This window comes from Pipra filicauda, unplaced genomic scaffold (genome assembly GCF_003945595.2).
Source record: "Pipra filicauda isolate LSUMZ 115617 unplaced genomic scaffold, ASM394559v2 scaffold574_size374424_pilon, whole genome shotgun sequence".
NCBI classification, from domain to species: Eukaryota; Metazoa; Chordata; class Aves; order Passeriformes; family Pipridae; genus Pipra; species Pipra filicauda.
The window spans coordinates 355,170-374,388 of NW_024104725.1; the positions used below are offsets into that span (position 1 = coordinate 355,170).

At 48.7% G+C, this 19,219-nt stretch overlaps 1 protein-coding gene across 1 annotated transcript; it reads left to right on the forward strand.

Annotated features, from left to right (window-relative positions):
• Nucleotides 1-3,432: 3,432 nt before the first annotated feature.
• On the forward strand, nt 3,433-18,425 carry LOC120324527 (DNA topoisomerase I, mitochondrial-like; the record flags this gene model as incomplete). The annotated part of the gene is made up of 13 exons (XM_039387538.1): nt 3,433-3,468; nt 4,099-4,195; nt 4,458-4,548; nt 4,681-4,769; nt 5,203-5,293; nt 6,876-6,934; nt 9,131-9,203; nt 10,247-10,290; nt 13,398-13,513; nt 15,502-15,623; nt 16,248-16,370; nt 17,114-17,301; nt 18,281-18,425. Coding segments are annotated over exons 2-13 (1,182 nt in total), but the record flags the coding sequence as incomplete, so codon positions are not given.
• Between the last annotated feature and the right edge of the window lie 794 nt (nt 18,426-19,219).

The window sequence follows — 19,219 nt, forward strand, 5'->3', positions numbered from 1 at the left end:
GGAGCGCGGCGGGGGCAGGACCGGAGGGGCCGTTGCCCCCGGCAACGGGGGGAATTAGAACGCTGGTGACGTCACCGGAGGCGGGGCTTGAGGCCACGCCCACGGGCGGGCACAGATGGGAGCGGCCCCGCCCCCGCGGCACATCTGGGGGGGCGTCCGAGCCCAACCCCCCCGGCCACATCTGGATGAGCCCAATTCCAACAGGGAGCACCCCCCCCGTCTCGGCCACGTCTGGATCTGGGCTCCGCTTCTGCCCCCTGAGTAACAGCTGGGAACGGGTTCGCTCCCATCCCGGACACATCTGGATGACCCCCCCCCACAACCAGGTGCCCCCCTCACCATCCCAAACACATCTGGGCACTCGTCTTGCATCCGCATCACATCCGGGTGTGCGTTTGATCCCACCCCGGGCACGTCTGGATGAAACCCCCCTGCAATCAGGTGCCTCCCTCGCCATTCCAAACACATCTGGGTGCCCCTCCCACCTCCCGTGCCACGTCTGGGCAAATGTCCACTCCTATCCCGGACACATCTGGACGACCCCACCCACAACCAGGAGCCGCCCCCCGACCACAGCTGGGTGCCCCTCCCACCTCCTTTATCACATCTGGGTGTGCATTTGATCCCCCCCCGGGCACATCTGGATGACCCCAACTACAACCAGGTGCCCCCCTCACCATCCCCACCACATCTGGGCGCCCCTCTCACCTCCCGTGCCACATCTGGATGAGTGTCCACTCCTACGCCGGACACATCTGGATGACCCCACCCCCAACCCGGAGCAGTTCGGCAACATCTGGGCCAGCTGTGCCCTTGCCCTGCTAAAGCCACCAGGGGTTTCTCCTGTACAAACCACGTCATAATATGAAATATAATTAAAAAATGTGTGAAGAAATAAAATTAAATCTATTTTATTCCTTTTTCCAGCCAAATCCAGGCCAGTCCTGCCCTGTTTCCCCCCTCTGAGCTGTTGTCCCTCCAAAAAGGTCCCTAAGTCATTACCTGGGCCTTAATTAAGTTAATGAGCCCAGGCTTGTGCGGGATGAATCCCATTGAATTCCAGGCACATCCAGCTCTATAACGATGGAGAAAAATTAGCCTGGCATTAAGCCTTTTATATTTATCATTTATATGCATTTATATTTTAATTTCACATATTTTTATATAATTTATGTATAGTTTATATTTATTATTTATATTTAATATATTTTTATAATTTATAAATCATTTATATTTATTATTCATGTTTCTTTTATAACTGTCTGAACATATGAAACCAAATTCCACCTTTCCCAGTCATTTTTTTCCTCATCGGGGCTTCAAGGACTGTGTGATCCCAAAGAAAGGAATATATTAGGAAGGGTTTTCTCTCTCTCCTGTATTTCCCAGTCCAGAAGGAGCTGCTGGACCAGAAAGGTGGAATTATTGATTAGGAAATCCTGGGATATTGGCACTGATACATCCCTAAACTGCTCATTGTGGTGCCACCAAACTGTGCAGAGACCCCATTCCAGTCTGCTTTTCCCCAAGGATGATGCAGCCCCACTTTGTGGTCCATGTTCTCTGGATGGAGCCATCCTGCTTCCATTCCCCCAATTCCAAAGGGAAAATCCATCAAAATATATAAAATTCATCTTAATGATCAAGAGCTTTGCCCCAAGTCGTGCTTGGGTTGGACGGACGAGCACCTGGAGCTGATCCAGGCCAGGACAAGCTTTTCCCAGCTCACCCCCCCTGTAAATCCCACTTTCTCCCATCATGGAGATCTCAGGCTTGGGAGAAACCTTCTCCAAGCTGAACAAATCTTATGGAATCCATGGAAAATGGAAGCAAATTTAATATAAGCCAGTCCCTGGGTTGGAAGGAGGCGGCCGAGGGCGAACAAGCCCCGGCACGAAGTCGTCTTTCCCTGCTCCCTCTCCCATCCCTTCCCAACCTTTCTCATCCAGCAGGAAAGGTGGCTTGGATGCATTTTTCCTGGGGTGGTGCAACAGGGATCAAAGAGGCTTTCCCAGAGCCAGCCCTGCCTCCGGGACTTTCTGCTCCCGGCTCCTTCCCAAGGGAACTCATGGCCCCGCTACTCATCCCAAATGGGGATCTCAGCAGGGAGCAATGACTCTTACTGACCCCAGATCCAGCTTTTTCCTGGAATTATAGGATGGTTTGGGTTGAAATGGGCTGTGAAGATCCCTCTGTCTCGCAGAGGTTTTTATGGAATGCCCCAGGGAATGAGGTTGCTCCCAATCCAGGGCCACCAAAGCTCAGCCTGAGCGGAGATGATTCCCATTGTGCCAGGAGAGGTTGGGATGGATGGAATGAGCCTCTGAAAGACCCCTGGATAAAATAAACCCCGTTTGGGAAGGCACAAGGCTGGGAAGCTGAAGAGGATGGAGACTCCAAGCCTGCTTTTCACACCCCAGTGCAAAGCATGAGCAGATCCTTCCAGGAATCATGGAATGGTTTGGGTTGGAAGGGACCTTCAAGATCATCTCATTCCAATCCCCTGCTAGTGCCACCTTTCACTAGCCCAGGTTGCTCCAAGCCCCATCCAACCCGGCCTTGGACACTTCCAGGGCTGGGGCAGCCACAGCTTCTCTGGGAATTCCATTCCAGCCCTCACCACCCTCCCAGCCAAGAATTCCTTCCCAAGATCCCACCTAACCCTCCCCTCTGTCAGTTTAAAGCCATTCCCTGTGTCCTGTCCCTCCACCCCCTGTCCCAAGTCCCTCTCCAGCTCTCCTGGAGCCCCTTTAGGCCCTGGAAGAGGCTCTCAGGTCTCCCTGGATCCTTCTCTTCTCCAGGCTGAACATTCCCAGTTTGGGAAAAGCTTTGCTGTGCATACCCCTGTTGTCCCTGTGCCCCAACCCCTGTTGTCCCTCTGCTCCATCCCCTTCCCAGGTGTTCTCCTTCGACCTGGCTGAGGATGGATGAGGCCATTCCATGCTCAGCTGCAACGAGGTTCCTGATGACCCCCACGGCCAGGTGGAAGCAATGGACTCATCCCATGAATAGGGCTGGAGAGGAGCCCTGGGAAGGGCTTCAGGATGAGGGTTGGAGGCACCACGAATCACTGTCCTATGGGATCTGGGCTCTGCACCCACCGTTTGGGCTCTGAGACCCCCCTAAATCCAACCTGATGGATGAAAAGCAGCTGGATTTGGGAATAATTTAATTCTGTGATTGAAGAGGGGGGACTTCCTGCAAGGTGGGTTTTCCTAAATTGTTTTTAAATCCATATATTTGGCCCTATCCTCCACCTAAGGAGTGCAAAGCATTCCCCCCCTCGGGGTCTCCTCGCTGTTGCTTAAGGGGCTCTCCCCAAATTTGGGGCTAAAACTTCCTTTCCCAGGGTGCATTTTGGGCTGGGAACCTCCCATCAGGCTCGGGGGTGGGGGGGCTTTAAGTAAACTTCCTGGAGGAGGGAATTTCCCTCGGGAAGGCGACTGGGTGAAGTCTCCTCTTCTCTGGGTGGGTTTGGGGGAAGAACTTGGTCCCACCAGCAGCTCTGGGTGCTCCTGGTACAACAAAGTCTGGGAAAACATGGAAGTTTTCCAAGTGTTTTCTATTCCTCGAAAAGTTCAGCTGATGTTTCCCGGTGCTTTGGCTCTTTTTTTCGTTGAGAAATCCCATTTTTTTCCTCAACTGGGGAGGTTTTCCATGGATTGGGACCTGCTGGATGTTTCATATGAGCCTTATTTCCTCCATCCTCTGGGTTTCCATGGGGAGCAGGGATTTGGGAGGGTCTGGATGTTGCAGCCACGAGGAAAGGGAGGTGAGAGCTGAGGGGTCTCTCTGCTCTGCTGAATTATTTTCCAGTGTGGTGGGAGCTGGGAATTCCTCCCGAAATTCATGATTTGGGGGGATTTCCCTTGCTTTTTATTTTTTTTTTTTTTTAGCAGGAATTTTATTTTTCCCACCTCCCAGAGCAGCTCAGGGGCTGAACTCAAGGATTTGCTGTTTCTTGGTCTCTTTGGGTCCAAAGAGACCAAAGCTGAGCTTGTTAAAGCTGAGCTTGACCTTTTGGGGTTGAGCTCTTGGTTTTCTCTGGTAGAAAATTTGGGATTCTACCAGCCCTGGGGTTTCTCCCTGTTGTTGCAGTGACATCCTTGAGGACTCTGCCTTAACATTCCCAAGAACTGCTGGATGAGGGAGCCATGGGAGTCTCAAGGGATAGTGGGATGAAAAAGAGCAGCAGGTGGGTCCTGTGGGGTGTGGCAGGGGATTTTGGGGGGCTCCAGCATTACATGATCACTCTGGATTTCCTGGGAATTTCAGGCCTTAAGGGATCAAGCAGAAAAATCCCTCTAAATTTCCTTTTGGGAGCCCTTTTTTTGGTGCTTCTGGAAATCAGGGTTGGGCAGTGGGGGATCACACCATGGATTATTTTCCCCACTAAGGGGTTTGCTGTGGGTATTCCCTGCTTGGCTTCAGTGGGATCAGTTTTTCCTTGTCCTCAGGAAGCGAAAGAAGGAGTTGGAGAAAGGGCAGGAGGTGCCAAAGGAGCTCAGGACAAAGATTGGGAAGAAGGAGCCGGAACGTTCAGTGCAGGTACCTCTTTCTCCCTGCTGGGGTGACCTTGCTGACTGTCCCAAAAGTTTTATGGATGGGGAAAAAAAAAAACAAAACAACCCTGTGGCATGAACTTCCTTCTCCCTCACACTGCTCCATCCTGGTGCAAAGTTCCCTGTAGGAAAAGGGGGAAAAGGGAAGAAGAAGAAGAAACCACCAGAGGTCGAGGAGAAGCCGCTGCAGGAGAACGTCATCAGCAGGTGAGTCCTTGGAACTCCCCCCTGGGAGGAGATGGGATCTTCAGGGCTCTGCTCCCTCCGTCTGGGGTCATCCCATGGGAATGCCACGTCCAGCTCTGCTTCCCTTGTGCTGCCTGGATCATCAGAATGGGAGAAATAAAAGCATGGAGTGACAGGACAAGGGGAGATGGGCTTAAGATGAAGGAGGGAGGGTTTAAGTTGGATTTTGGGAAGGAATTCTTCCCTGGGGGGCGGGGGCAGGCTGGGATGGAATTCCCAGAGAAGCTGTGGCTGCCCCAGCCCTGGAAGAGTCCAAGGCCAGGTTGGAGCAACCCGGGCCAGTGGGAGGTGTCCCTGCCCATGGAATGAGATGATCTTAAGGTTCCTTCCAACCCAAACCATTCCATGATCCTAAAAATCGTGTTTTCCTTCTGTCTCCTCCGTGTCCAAGAAGCTCCCTCAAGCAGGAGGCTGCAGGAGGGAAAGGTCTTGGCTCGAGCCTGTGGAATGGGATCCAAGCTGAGGAAGGAGCTGCCCCGGGCTCGGTACGTCGTGGTCTCGGAGCTGAAGGATTTGGGAGCACTCCCGTGGTTTGTTCCCAAGGGATCTGTGATGGTGGTGTCCTACAGCCTGCGGATGTGGGAAAGCCCTTGTTTTTGGAGCATTTGGAATTAAAATAAGGAGTAAATTCCCTGTGTGGCCGTGGGGGTTGGATCAGTCACGTTTTGGCGTTTTCTTGGGAGCACCGGGACACGGGGGACTCTGTCACTTCCCAAGCATAATGTTGGGATTGGTCTCATCCTGCAGCATCTTTCCTGAGGGATTTGGGCTTCCTGCCCCATCCCTGGAAGTGTCCAAGGCCAGGTTGGACAGAGCTTGGAGCAACCTGGGATACTGGGAAGTGTCCCTGCCCATGGCAGGAGGTTGGATCTGGATAATCTTTAAGGTTCCTTCCAACCCAAACCATTCCATGATTTTTGGCTGATCCTGGCTAATTCCTACAACGTTTTGCTTTGCCCACATTAACAATTCCCATTTGTCCTCTTGTGGAAAACCAGCAGAGAGGCTTTTTTTCCGAAAAGCATCTAAAATGTCAGCAAACTCTTTCCTGGCGGGATAAAACTGGAACCACAACCTGGAAAAAACCCCCCAGGGGGGGCCTGTGATCCGTGTCCTGCTGTTCCTGGTGCAAACATCAGGAATCCACAGGCAGGATTTCCTTTGGAAGGTCGTGGCTGCGCGTTCCTGAATCTCCCACCGTGATTCCTGCCAGCAGCTGTAGGATTGTGAATCCCAGAGCAGGAATATTCCCAGGGAACGAAAGTTTACGTTGTCCTAACCAACCTCTAATTAACTGAGATTTTGATTCCCCCTTTAATGAGTTCACCCAGCAGCTGCTTTCAAGAAAAATCCCTCTGTGGTTTTGGTTTCCTTTGAAAGAGAAACTCGGGAAGGCGGAATTTCGAAGGAGAGCCTGGATGCTTGGAGAGGGTTGGAGGAGCTTGGGATGGGTTTCAGGATGTCTGGTGTGGTCAGGAGCAGGAAAAAAATCTGGTTTCAGCTTTGAGAACAAGTGTGCAGATATTAAAATAAGATTCCTGGTGGCTTCCAAGGGGCAGATTTTAGAGTTTGTGTCCCCTCTGAGCTCGTTTGCTTCCAAGTTCTGTCCCAATTTTCCCTTTATTTTGTTCCTTTCTTGTGTTTCCCACCCTGTGGCTTTGTCCCCATCCCTTTTTCCCTCTTGCCATCTGCTACAAAGGTGATTTCCCCTCCTAAGGGCCAAGCTGGCACTTGATGCATCTTTATTTTGGAGCCATCCCATTCCTGTTAGTCCTGGAATTCTATCCCAGCAGTGCATCCAACGGGCAGGTGGTTGAGGAGGGGTAGAGTTTTCGGGTTTTTGCTCCATAAAATACTTCAATGGTGGTGTTGGAAGGAAGGCAGGGATTTCCTAACCCCAGAAAAACCTCAAAGCTTGGGAAATCTTGGCTGGTTTGGGCTCCTGGTTTCCAGCCAAGGAGGCCAAGGAAGGGGGAAACGGTGGCAGGGTGAGGGGCTGGGTGATTTTTGGGAGCGATGCTGCTCTTGGGATACCTGTTCCAGGTCACCTTTCCCAATATATTCCAGGAGGAGACCAAAGGAACCCTCCCCCAAGGGCCATCTGTGGAGCTTCAAGACTCTTCAGGGTGAGTTGAGTCACTTTTGGGATGATTTTTACCCGGAGAATTGGGAACTTTGTCCTTTTTCTTCTTTTTTTTTTGTGGGGTTGCACAGCCCTGGGTCACCCAAACCAGCAGTTGGTGCCTCCACTGAGCAGCTTCACCGGTGACACCTTTCCAAAAACATCCCGAGGGGGATTTAAGGCCCAATCCTGGGATTTGAGGGTGGAGAGGGAAGGTCCTGCCCCATCCAAGCTCCCTGAGTCAGCAGGGTGGGATTGCTCAGCTGCAAACACCTCCAGGAACAGAGAGGTGGGAACAACCAGCCTCCCAAATCCTGGGAAAAGGCTGTTCCTTCCCTCTCCCTGGGTTAGATCTGGGCAGAGATAAGAAGCTGAACTCAGACTAAAGCTGGGCCTAAGCAGGTTAATCCTCTCTTGCCTCTTCAAAATGCCCACTGAGAGGCCTCTAATGAGACCTTTGGAATAAAGAGCCGATGCCAAAAGGTGGCAGGAAGGACTTTGCCTCCTGAGTCATGGATCTGTTAATGAGATTGGAAGGGCTGAGCTTGTTTTCCTGGGATATTTTTCCCTAATGAGTTTAGTGGGGATGGTCTGACGTGCCTTCCAGCTGGAAAAAGCATCTGGCTCCTGGTTTGGTGGTTTTTTTTTTCCTTGGGAGCTTTGTTTCCATCCCAAAAATTCCTGTGCCCTATTTTGTCCCACATTAAGGTAATTAAGGATCAGCCTAAATTAATTTGGAGAAAAGGGCCAAACCCTCCACTGTCTCTTGTAGAAACTGTGTGGGATGTTTTGGATAAAAGCAGGAATTTGTGGCTCTTCTGTTTGGGCTCCCCTGGAATTCCAGGAGAACCATCCCATCCCTTCTGTTGAGCCTCTTCCTTGGGAGCAGGAATGTGGTTTTCCAGCTCTTTCCTGGGTAGGATCAGGGCTGTGCTTCCAAAATGGTCCTGCTGAGGGGTGCCAGGAGCTGGGAAAGGCAGGGAATGGGGCTGATCCATGGGCTGAGCTCAGCTCCAGCCTTATCCAGCTGGGAGAACTTTCTTGGGAAGTGACAATGACCCCAAAGGGACAGAAACAACTTTCCATGTGGACATGGAGGCACAGTCACCTCCAGCCTGGAATCACAGAGTTTGGAAAAGACCCCAGATTTCCATGTGGGGCCAGGGGACACCATCACCTCAACCCTCATGGAATCATTAAAGTTGGAAAAGACATCCAAGATCATAAAGTCCAACCACTATCCCACGTCCCCAAGTGCCACGTTTATGTTTCCTGGACACTTCCAGGAGGGATGGTGATTCCAGCACTTCCCTGGGCAACCCATTCCAATGCTTGCCCACCCTTCCAGTGAGGAATTTTCCCGATATCCATCTTAAATCCACCCTGTGGAGAAGTAGGCTTGGTTTAGGCTGGGCTTGCTACTCCTTCCTTCCTATTTTGCTTGGATTTTTTTTTTTTTGGGGAACAGGAGCAGCTCCAAGATGATGTCCCAATTCCCTGCCTGGCTCGGAGAAACCTTGGGAGGAGTTATTTTATAGGGACCAGGTTGTGCTTTGTAATCTTTCCCAAGTCCCACAGAAATCCCAGAAATCCCAGTGATCTCTGTGCTGAGCAGGGAAACATTCCCATGTTCCCCACCCATATTGTGGATGGAAGGAATTGTGGATTTGGACACTCCTTGTCCTGCAGATTGTTGTGAAGTTGTGGCCTTCCCTGGCCTTCCCTGGCCTTCCCTGGCCTTCCCTGGCCTTCCCTGGCCTTCCCTGGCCCTTTCCATCCTCAGGCTGCCTTGGGATGGAGGAGCTCGTCCCCACAATCCCAGCAATCCCATCTCCTCCTCCGCTGTATCCATGATATCCAACCTGATCCCGCCTGTCCCGTGTGCTGTTGGTGCTCCCAAACCTTGTAAACTTTCCCCCTGAGGTTTCTCTGGGAATATTCCCTTGGAATGTCGCCCATTTGGTCTGGAGACCTCGTGGTCCTGCTTTTCTTGAGCTTCCTCATCCCATCAAATCCATGTGGGATAAAAGGTGGATAAAATCCGCTGCTGCTTTGGGATATCTCCGTGTGCCACAACACCTGTGGAGCTTCCCTGGAGGAGAAACAAGGACTTGTTTGGGAGCAATTCCCTAATTTTGGATGGAAGAGGTGGAGCTGGTGCTCCCCAAGGTGGTGAGAAGTGGCTGGAATTTCGTTGTAGGTCCCAGGCTAAACCCCGGGAAGCAGGACCTGCGGTGGGACAGCAGCTCTTGGAGAGCCAGAATGGAATTGGGGTAGGAAATCTGGGAGGAATGACATTCCCTGGACCTGATCCTGCATGGAATACGTCCCTCAGCCACTCCTGGGCTTTGGGATAACCTCTCTCTTTTCCCAACCTCAACATTCCTTCCTTTCTGGCTGCTTCCCACAGATCCCAAAGCCGAGTGATGATGTCGCTGGTGGGATTTCCTCCCCCTCTGGAGATCCTGGGAATTTGGAGATGGATGAGGAGAAGGAGCTGGATCCCCCTGTCCCACAAAAGGAATGGGATTCCCAAGTCCTGAAAAGCAAAAAAGGACGAGAGAAGAAACAAGAAGAAAAGAAAGAGCAGGAAAAGGGATTGAAGAGGAAAAGAGGGAGGAAGAAGGATAAATTTGGGAATGGGATGGAGGGAATTGAGGAGGAGGAGGAGGGTGATGGGGGCAGGAATTGGGAAGGGGAACAGGGAAGAGCCGAAAGAGGGAAAAGCAACGGATTTCAGGGACAGGGGGATGGGAGAGAAAACCAGGAGACGGGAAAAGCGAAGAAACACAAGAAGGGGAAAGTTGAGGGGGTGGAAAAGGTGGGGAAAAAGGGAATAAAGAAGGAAAAAGTGTTGGAAGAGGAAAAGGAGCAAGAGGTGGAAAAGATGGAGGAGGAGGAGGAAAGAGAGGAAGGAGTGGGAGGTGAAACAGAGGGAAAAGATGAGGTGGGAAAGGGAAGTGGGGATGGAAAAGGAGTAAAGGAGGAGGAAAAGGTGGAGGAGGAAAGAGAGGAAGGAGCAGGAGGTGAAATGGGGGGAAAAGGTGAGGTGGGAAAGGGAAGTGGGGATGGAAAAGGAGTAAAGGAGGAGGAAAAGTTGGGAGAGACACGGAGCACGGGGATGGAGCAGGAAAAGGAGGAGGAGGAAGGGAAGGGAGATGGACCAGGGAAAGAGAAAAAGAGGAAAAGCAAGAAGAAAAAGCTGGAGGGGGAAGAGCAAGAGAAGGAGGAGAAGAAGAGGGAAGAGGAGGAGACTCCAGGGAAAAGCAGGAAAAGGAAATCCAAGGAAGGAGGAGGAGAAAAGGACAACAAAAAGGCGCGGAAAGAGGACGAAAAAGAGGTGGAAAACAAGTGGAAATGGTAAATATTCCGTGTGCTTTTGGCCCCCCGGGAAGATCCGACCCGGATGCTTTGGGGGGGTTTTGGTTTGAGTTCTTTGGGTAAAAGGGGTGAAAATGGAATTTTGAGTTTTATTTTTTAGGGCAAAAGCGTGAAAATTGAATTTTTGGTTTTATTTCTTTGGGTAAAATTGAGAATTGAATTTTTGGTTTTATTTCTTTGGGTAAAGGTTGAAAATTGAATTTTTAGTTTTATTTCTTTGGGTAAAACTGAAAATTGAATTTTGAACTTTATTTCTTTGGGTAAAGGTTGAAAATTGAATTTTTAGTTTTATTTCTTTGGGCAAAAGTGTGAAAATTGAATTTGAGTTTTATTTCTTGGGGTAAAACTGAAAATGGAATTTTTGGTTTTATTTCTAAGGACAAAAGTGTGGAAATTCAATTGTAGTTTTATTTCTTTGGGTAAAAGTGTGGAAATGGAATTTTGAGTTTTATTTTTTAGGACAAAAGTGTGAAAATTGAATTTTGAGTTTTATTTCTTGGGGTAAAACTGAAAACTGAATTTTTGGTTTTCTTTCTAAGGCCAAAAGTGTGGAAAATTGAATTTGAGTTTTATTTCTTAAGGTAAAACTGAAAATTAAATTTTTGGTTTTATTTCTTGGGGCAAAAGTGTGAAAATTGGATTTTGTTGCCATTTTTTACCTGTTTTGCTGGATTTTCTGAAGCCCTGAACTTGTCACTCTTGGCAGGACGAAGGGGCTGAGAGAGAAAACCCAGCAGTGTCTGCAGAATTGGAGATATTTCTTTATAATTTAGTATTTAAGGTATTTATTTAATAGTTGGTTTTAGTTATTTCTCCAGAAATGCCTTTTCTGGTGTCCAACCAGGGAAGGGAGATGCTTGGAGTTGGTGCAAGGAGATAATTTGCCCAAATTATATAATAAAATATAAATATAATATATGTATTATATATAAAAATAGAAATAAAAAATATAACATAAAAAATAAAAATAAACATAAATATACAAATAAAAATAACCAAATAATAAATATAAATACAAAATATAAAATAAATAATAAATATATAATAAATAAAAATGAATATACAGATATAAAATAAATAATATTTAATAATTAAAGATATATTATGAAGATACAAATATAAAATAACTAAATAATAAATATATACTAAATAAATAAAAATAAATATAAAGACACATTTTAAATAGAATATATAATAAAAACATAAAAATAAATAGAAATAGAAACATAATTATATTTATATTTGTATATAATATATATGTTCTGTATAATATTTTATATTAATATTTAATGCATATTTAATGTGTATTATTTGATATAAATATAATAAGTAAATAAAAATAAATATAAAATAAATAATAAACATAAAGATAAATATTAAATATTAATTATATAATAATAAATAGATAGAAAGATACAAATATAAAACTAGAAATATATAATAAATAAAAATAAAGATAACTATATAAAAAATAAAAATGTAAATATAATTATATTTATATTTGTATACAGTAGATAATGTTATTAAACATTAATGTAAACTATTATATAAGATATTTAATATTTATATTATTTGATATTTATACAATATAAGTAATATATAATACTATATAAAATAGAATATTTGTATGTAGTATATAATTATATTTGTATACATATAATTATAACACATTATATTAAAATATTATGTATTATAAAAATATAGAAAAATATATAAACAATCTATATAAAATATAGAAAATAAAAATAAATAATAATATAGAAAAATAAAAGTAAAATATATTAAAAATCTCCCCCCCCCCCGTGTTTTTCTTGGAAAATGCATCTTTTGGAATTGGATTTCTTTGCATTTGGATTTATTCCTCCGTGTTTCCCATCCCAAATTCCTGTAGCTTGTTGATTTTTCCTTAATATTTTTATTTTCCCTCTGTTTTTCTTCCAAAATGCACCTTTTGCCACACTGGATTTATTCCTCCATATTTCCCATCCAAAATTCCTGTAGCCTGTTGTTATTTCCTTAGTATTTTTATTTTCCTTGTGTTTTTTTCTGGGAAAATCCACCTTTTGCCACACTGGATTTATCCCTGCACATTTCCCATTTAAAATTCCTGTAGCTCATTGATTTTTTTTTTCCTTAATATCTTGTATTTTCCCTGTATTTTTGTGGGAGAATCCACCTTTTGCCACACTGGATTTATTCCCCATTTATTTCCCATCCAAAATTCCTATAACTCATTGATTTTTTCCTTAATATCCTTTTTTTCCCCCCGTGTTTTTCTGACAAAATCCACCTTTTCCTACAACCCATCCGTTCCTGCACGTTTCCAGGGGGAAGGAGAAAAATCCCAAATGCTTCTGGGGCCGCCTCCTGAGCAAGAAAGGGGAATTTCTCTCTCTCAGCCGTGTTTTCCCAGCAATCCTTGGCTTTTTTTTCCCTTGGAGATGCTGGAATTAAAGGGCCAGTGCCCCATCCTGTGCTGTACCTCTTCTTTTATCCCTGACCTTTTTTTTTTTTCCCCCTTTTTTCATTATTTCTGGATTTTTTTTTTTTCAGGTTGTTCTGACACTTTTTAACTTTTATATTTGATTAATTAATTAATTGATTAATTGATTTTGAATCTCCAGCCAAGACTTGGAAAACGGGACTTGAAAATCCTGTTTCTTCTGGCTGAGGGGGGAGATGTGTTCAAATCTTCTTTGCATCAAACTCAAAGTTCTGAATGATCCTGAGGAACAGCTCTGGGTTTTCCAGAGGAAGCAGTGGCTGCCTCATCCCTGGAATTCTTCAGGAGGGATTGGATGGGGCTTGGAGCGACCTGGGATAGTGGAAGGTGTCTCTTCCCATGGAATGAGATGATCTTTGAGGTCCCTTCGCTCTCCTGAATCCCTCCAATATCACCACCCCCTTCCTCAAAACACCTTTCCCTGGGTTCCTTTGCGGCTTCCCTCGTCTCAAACAACGGGAAAACCGAGGCGGGAGCGGAGAAAACGGGATTTCACCTGGAGTTTGGGCCAACTTGGGGTCTGGAACTTCACCCCGGGGGTTTAGGATGTTCTCACTGGTCCCCCCTTTGTGTCTTCTCCCAGGTGGGAAGAGGAAAAGAAGGAAGATGGAGTCAAGTGGACGCAGTTGGAGCACAGGGGCCCCTACTTTGCCCCCCTTTACGAGCCCCTTCCCGAAGACGTTCGCTTTTATTACGCCGGTACGTCCGCCTCGGGATGGCACCTGGGGTTGTCTCTTCCCTGGAAAAACAGCTGGTGTCTTCTGCTGTATGGAATAGGAATATCCCATGGGATAAAGCCTGCAGGCATCGCTTGGAGCTGGAGGTGGAAGGAGTTCTGGGGTTATTCACGAGTTGATCCTGGTGGTCGTTTTTTTCTCTGAGGAACCGTTTTTTTCCTCGTTAAGGTGCGTTTTGGGGGTTGAGTTATAAGGATGAGTTGAAGCTCATCCCGGCTGGAAAACCAGGATTTTCCTGTCCCGTGGCCTCAGTGACTCGCCCCGTGTAATCTGGAAGGCTTTGGTTGAGGTGCTCTGAGCTCCTGCTCGTGGCTCCTGGTGTCCCCAAGGTCACCAAGGATCACTCCCAGCAACTCCGGCGTTGCCGAGGGGCTGATCCAGGACAGATCCAGAGCTCTGCTGTCCTTGTTTTCCTCCCATTTCTGCTGGATTGTCTTCTCCCTGCTCTCAGCTTCATCCCTGAACTCGTTTCTGGTGGATCCAGGCAAGGAGGGGCAACTTGGGGCTTGGCCAAAGGGGTGCTGGAGATGGGAGGGGACCGCGTTCCCTGGGGGTCTTGGTGCTCCTCAGCTCCATCCCTGGGCCTTCCTGTGCCTTTTTTCCAGTAGGAAAAAGGCCAATTTTGGGGAAGGAGGTGTCTGGAGACACCAGAGGGCACTGCTGGGACATCCATGGGGCTGTCAGAGACTCAGGAGGATCCCTGGCAGGGTTTGAACCTTCTCTGTGACCTCTGAAGTTGTTGGAGATCCACCTGTGTGCTGTGTGGATCGGGGCCGGTGGCTTTGACCTGGAATCTTCGATCTTGGCTCGTTTCCTTAAAAATTATCACCATTCCTGGATGGAAAAGTGTTTGTGGACAGACAACAACCCCAAGGAGGAGGAGACCACGGAAGGGACCACGTGGTGCCTGTAGGTTGTCGTGGGGCTGCTCTGAGGCTGTGACCCCCCCATGGCCTGCAGTCCAGGAACCCCAAACCCCGGTGGTCCAGGTGGGATTGGACCATCCCCTGGAGCTCTGCAGGTTGCTTTTCCTCCAGCTTGCCTCGGAAAGCTGTTTCCAAGGAATTCTTAGGATGAGCCAAGATGTTCTTCCTTGGTTTCAGTGTGTTTCTCTGGGTGAAGAGCTCAGCAGAGGGTGGTGGCTTTGGCTCCCAGGCCCGGAGAAGCCCCGGGAACCGATCCCAGGCCCGGAGAAGCCCCGGGAACCGATCCCAGGCCCGGAGAAGCCCCGGGAACCGATCCCAGGCCCGGAGAAGCCCCGGGAACCGATCCCAGGCCCGGAGAAGCCCCGGGAACCGATCCCAGGCCCGGAGAAGCCCCGGGAACCGATCCCAGGCCCGGAGAAGCCCCGGGAACCGATCCCAGGCCCGGAGAAGCCCCGGGAACCGATCCCAGGCCCGGAGAAGCCCCGGGAACCGATCCCAGGCCCGGAGAAGCCCCGGGAACCGATCCCAGGCCCGGAGAAGCTGTGCCTGTCCCATCCCTGGAAGTCTCCAAGGCCCGGTTGGACAGGACTTGGAGCAACCTGGGCTAGTGGAAGGTGTCCCTGCCCATGGCAGGGGTTTTGGAACTGAAAATCCCTTGCAACCCAAACTATTCCATGATTCTTGGATCCATTGGACAACCAGGAGAGGCTCTTGCCTCTTATGTCTTTTACAAACTTCAGCTTGGAGCATCCCATGGTTGTTCTATCTGCGTGGATGAGGTGAAACCTCTCCAAGGAGGATCCTGCCTCCTGGAATTGGTGGGATTCAGGAACATCCCACTGTGCCAAGAGCTGTGGACGTTGATCCTGGAGCAGGAGGTCCAGGAGCTCCAACTGAGCTCCTGCCAGTGACTCTTCTCACCCTTTGTCCCTGTTTGGTGGAGCGTGGAATGTGAGGAGTCTCCAAAGGACTCTGGGATTGGGCTGTTCCCTTAACTGATGCTGAAGGTCCTCTCTTTTCCCAGGAAAACCCCTGAAGCTGAGCTTGGCCACGGAGGAAATCGCCACATTTTATGCCAAAATGCTCGACCACGAATACACGACCAAGGAGATCTTCCAGAACAACTTCTTCCATGACTGGAGGAAGGTACATCCCTGGGAAGGCTTCCTTGATATCCATCATCAGGCCGTGGTGTGGGATGGGAGGGAATGAGAGGCTTTTATGGCTTATTTATAACTATGAAATCCCGAATTCTGATTTGTTTCCTTGGTTTGGGGGGGATTTGGGCTGGGATTTGCTGCCTGCAGCATCTTTGAGGGCTTCACTTGTGCTCCCCCCGAGTTTTGGTGATGGGAGGAGGTGCTGGATCTTCCAAACAGCTTCCCAAATATTTTGGGGCTTGAAGGAACAACCTCATGGTCCTAAATAAAACCAAAAGCCCTGCTAGGGTGCATTTACACCCCCCCAAATACCTTTTGTGCACCTTCTGCAGTCCCTGAAGTTCCTGCAGTGGTTTTTTGGGGATTTTTTTCTATGTCAGAGGTTGTTCCACCCCAGCTTTGGCTGCATTTTGTTTCTCTGGGTGTTGGTTGAATCTAAAGGTCATCCAGACCTCCCTCTGTGGAAGCTGGATGTGGCTGTGCCTCCTGATTTTTTTCCAAAGAGGTGGAATATGGGTCTCTGTTCCCTTTTCTGGGAAGGAGAGGCACAAACTGTGTGAGGTTAGTTTGGTCTCCCAGCTTTATCCAGCCCATCCCACCTTTTCCCCAGGAGATGACCTCAGAGGAGCAGGAGATAATCCAGGAGCTGGCCAAGTGTGACTTCAGTGAGATCCACAAGTACTTTGTGGACAAAAGCGAGGCACGGAAAGCGCTCCCCAAGGAGGAGAAGCAGGTCAGGACTCATCCCTGGGACATCTGGGACTGGATAACGGTGTTTTGGGGTCCAGCTTTGGGGTGTTTGGGCTCCTGCTTGTCATTTTTTCCTGCTGGAATGCCCTGGGACCTCTTTGGAGCAGCTCTGTCTCCATGACCATCATCCTCTCCTCTTCGTGAATTTTATCAGCAGGTCCTGCCCTTTCCATGGTTTTCCAACCTGCCAACCATCCTTGGACCATGGTTTTGGGTCCTGCTCTATCCAGAGGATGGTGGACCTTGCTGAGGGACTGGTGGCCCTTGGGGTTGTTCCATCAGCATCACTGGGAAGGTTTGCAGAGTGGATGGAGATGAGCCACCTTTTGGGAATGGATTTACCTCCTTCTCCCACCCTCTGAGCTCTGCCTTCCCAGCCTTCCTTTTCTCCAGGGAAAGGGGGGTGGTGTTGAGTAAACACGAACCATGGGGGTTAAAACTCATCCTGTGGGATGAGAGTAGGTTTAGATTAGATGTTGGGAAGAAATTCCATACTGGGAGGGTGGTGGGACACTGGCACAGGTTGCCCAGAGAAGCTGTGGCTGCCCCATCCCTGGAAGTCTCCAAGGCCAGGTTGGATGGGGCCTGGAGCAACCTGGGCTAGTGGAAGGTGTCCTTGCCCAGGGCAGGGAGGTGGAATAAGAATGAGATAAATTTGGAGGTCTTTTCCAACTCAAACCATTCCATGATTTTTTTTTTTTTTTGGTGTCCTGGTGCTTCTTTCAGAAGCTGAAGGAGGAGGCAGACAAGATCCAGGAGGAATATGGCTACTGCATCCTGGATGGGCACCGCGAGAAGATCGGCAACTTCAAAACGGAGCCGCCGGGGCTGTTCCGTGGCCGTGGCGACCACCCCAAAATGGGGATGCTGAAGAAGAGGATCATGCCAGAAGATGTGATCATCAACTGCAGCAGGTGAGTTGCCATGAGCTCCTGGAGCTGGTTTTGGGACCGGGAGGAGCAGGATCCTGGGATTTCACCATCTCCTGCAATCCCTGCTTTCCATGCCCTGAGGACTTGCTGGAGCTCTTTGGTCACCTCCAGAATTCCTCTGTGGATCTCCAGTGGCCAGGAAGCTGCTCAAGCAGCTCCATCTCCCACTGGTTCATCCAAAATCAACCATAAACAACCCGTGGTTCTCTTGCTGCCTCTTGGAAGAAGGGACAACTCTGTGCTCCTCCTAATTTTTTGGACCCCTCACGCTGCCTGGAAGCACCAGGATCGTCCCTGGAGGAGGGAGGAAGGCAGTGATTGGGTTAAGAGTCTTCTCTAAGTGCTAAATTAGATGAGTTGGGTTGGTCTTAAACCACCCATTTGAAGACTTTGATTCAAAACATTCCCCTCCAGAAAGTTCTCCTTTGTCTTCAGCATCCAAATGATAAAAGACCTGATGGTGGGAAGGGTCTGGAGCACCAGGAGTGGCTGAGGGAGCTTGGGGGGGGCTCAGCTTGGAGAAAAGGAGGCTCAGGATGGACCTTATTTCTCTTTACAGCTCCCTGAAAGAAAGGGGTGGACAGGTGGGGGTTGGTCTCTTCTCCCAGATGAGGCCATTTCCTCTTGTCCTATCACTTAAGTTGTCCCAGGAGAGAGGTTTAGGTTGGATGTGAGGGAAAACCTCTTCCCAGAAAGGGTTGTCAGGCACTAGGAAAGGCTGCTCAGGGCGGTGGTGGAGTCCCCAGCCCTGAAGGGATTTGTAGATGTGGCACTTGGGGACACGGTTTATTGGTGGACCTGGAAGTGCTGGTTTAATGGTTGAACTTCCTGATCTTGAAGGACTTTTCCAACCTTAACAATTCCACGTTGTGGACTCTGTGACCGTCCTTGGCTCACTGAAGTCGAGCTGAAGCCCCATCTCCTTCATGGTCTCAGGGCTTTAATCCTGCTCTTCCCACAGGGATTCCAAGATTCCCGAGCCCCCAGAAGGTCACAAGTGGAAGGAGGTTCGCTTTGACAACACGGTGACCTGGTTGGCCTCATGGACAGAGAACATCCAGAACACCCTGAAGTACATCATGCTGAACCCCAGCTCCAAGCTGAAGGTTGGAATGGTGGTGGAAAGATCAGGGAAAGCAGAGATGTGGCACAGCACCAAAAATCCGTTTTTTTTTTTTCCACCTTTCCCAAAAAAAAGACCGGGGTGAACTAAAGGAATCTGTGTGTCGTTGGGTGGTGAGAGGAGAAGGACAGATGGTTGTTAAGCATTAATCCTATTCCAGGGAAGGATTGCTGCTGGCAGAGCCAACATTCCAATATTGCCTGTGCCACATTCCTCATGTGTGTCCAGGGAAGGCTGTTGGAAGCCTGGCAGGAGCTGGGAGGGTCCACAGGGACCAGAGTCCATGGGGTGGAGTTCACTCATGGGGAAAAGTGGGATCATGGTCTTTAGTGCCATGGGAAGAAAGCAAAGGAGATTTAAGGCTTTTTCCAGTGTTCCAAGTAAATGAGGGCACTGAATCCCAGCTGGGCAAAGCCCAGGGAGTGTTGTGTCCCTCCCTGGTGGTGTCCAGGCAGTGGTGGCCGTGGCCACGCAGTGTTTGACCACTTTGGCTCCTTGCTGGGCACTCCTGGTGGAGAACACCTCGACTTGGCCACGATCCCAAATCCAGCTCAGCCAGCAGAGGGCACAGAAACCTTGGATGAGCTGCTTCTGCTCCAGTTCTTCCACTTTGTGGATTTTTCCTTGAGAAAACAACGGGCTCTGAGCAGAATTTAGATGCTGGAAGTGTTTCCAAAACAGGGTTAGACTGGAAGGGGTGGAATAAAGGTGGGGCACAGTGAAAAATGTCTTGGCCTCCCTTTATTTCCTAAGGAAACAGCGGGATTGGAGCAGGAT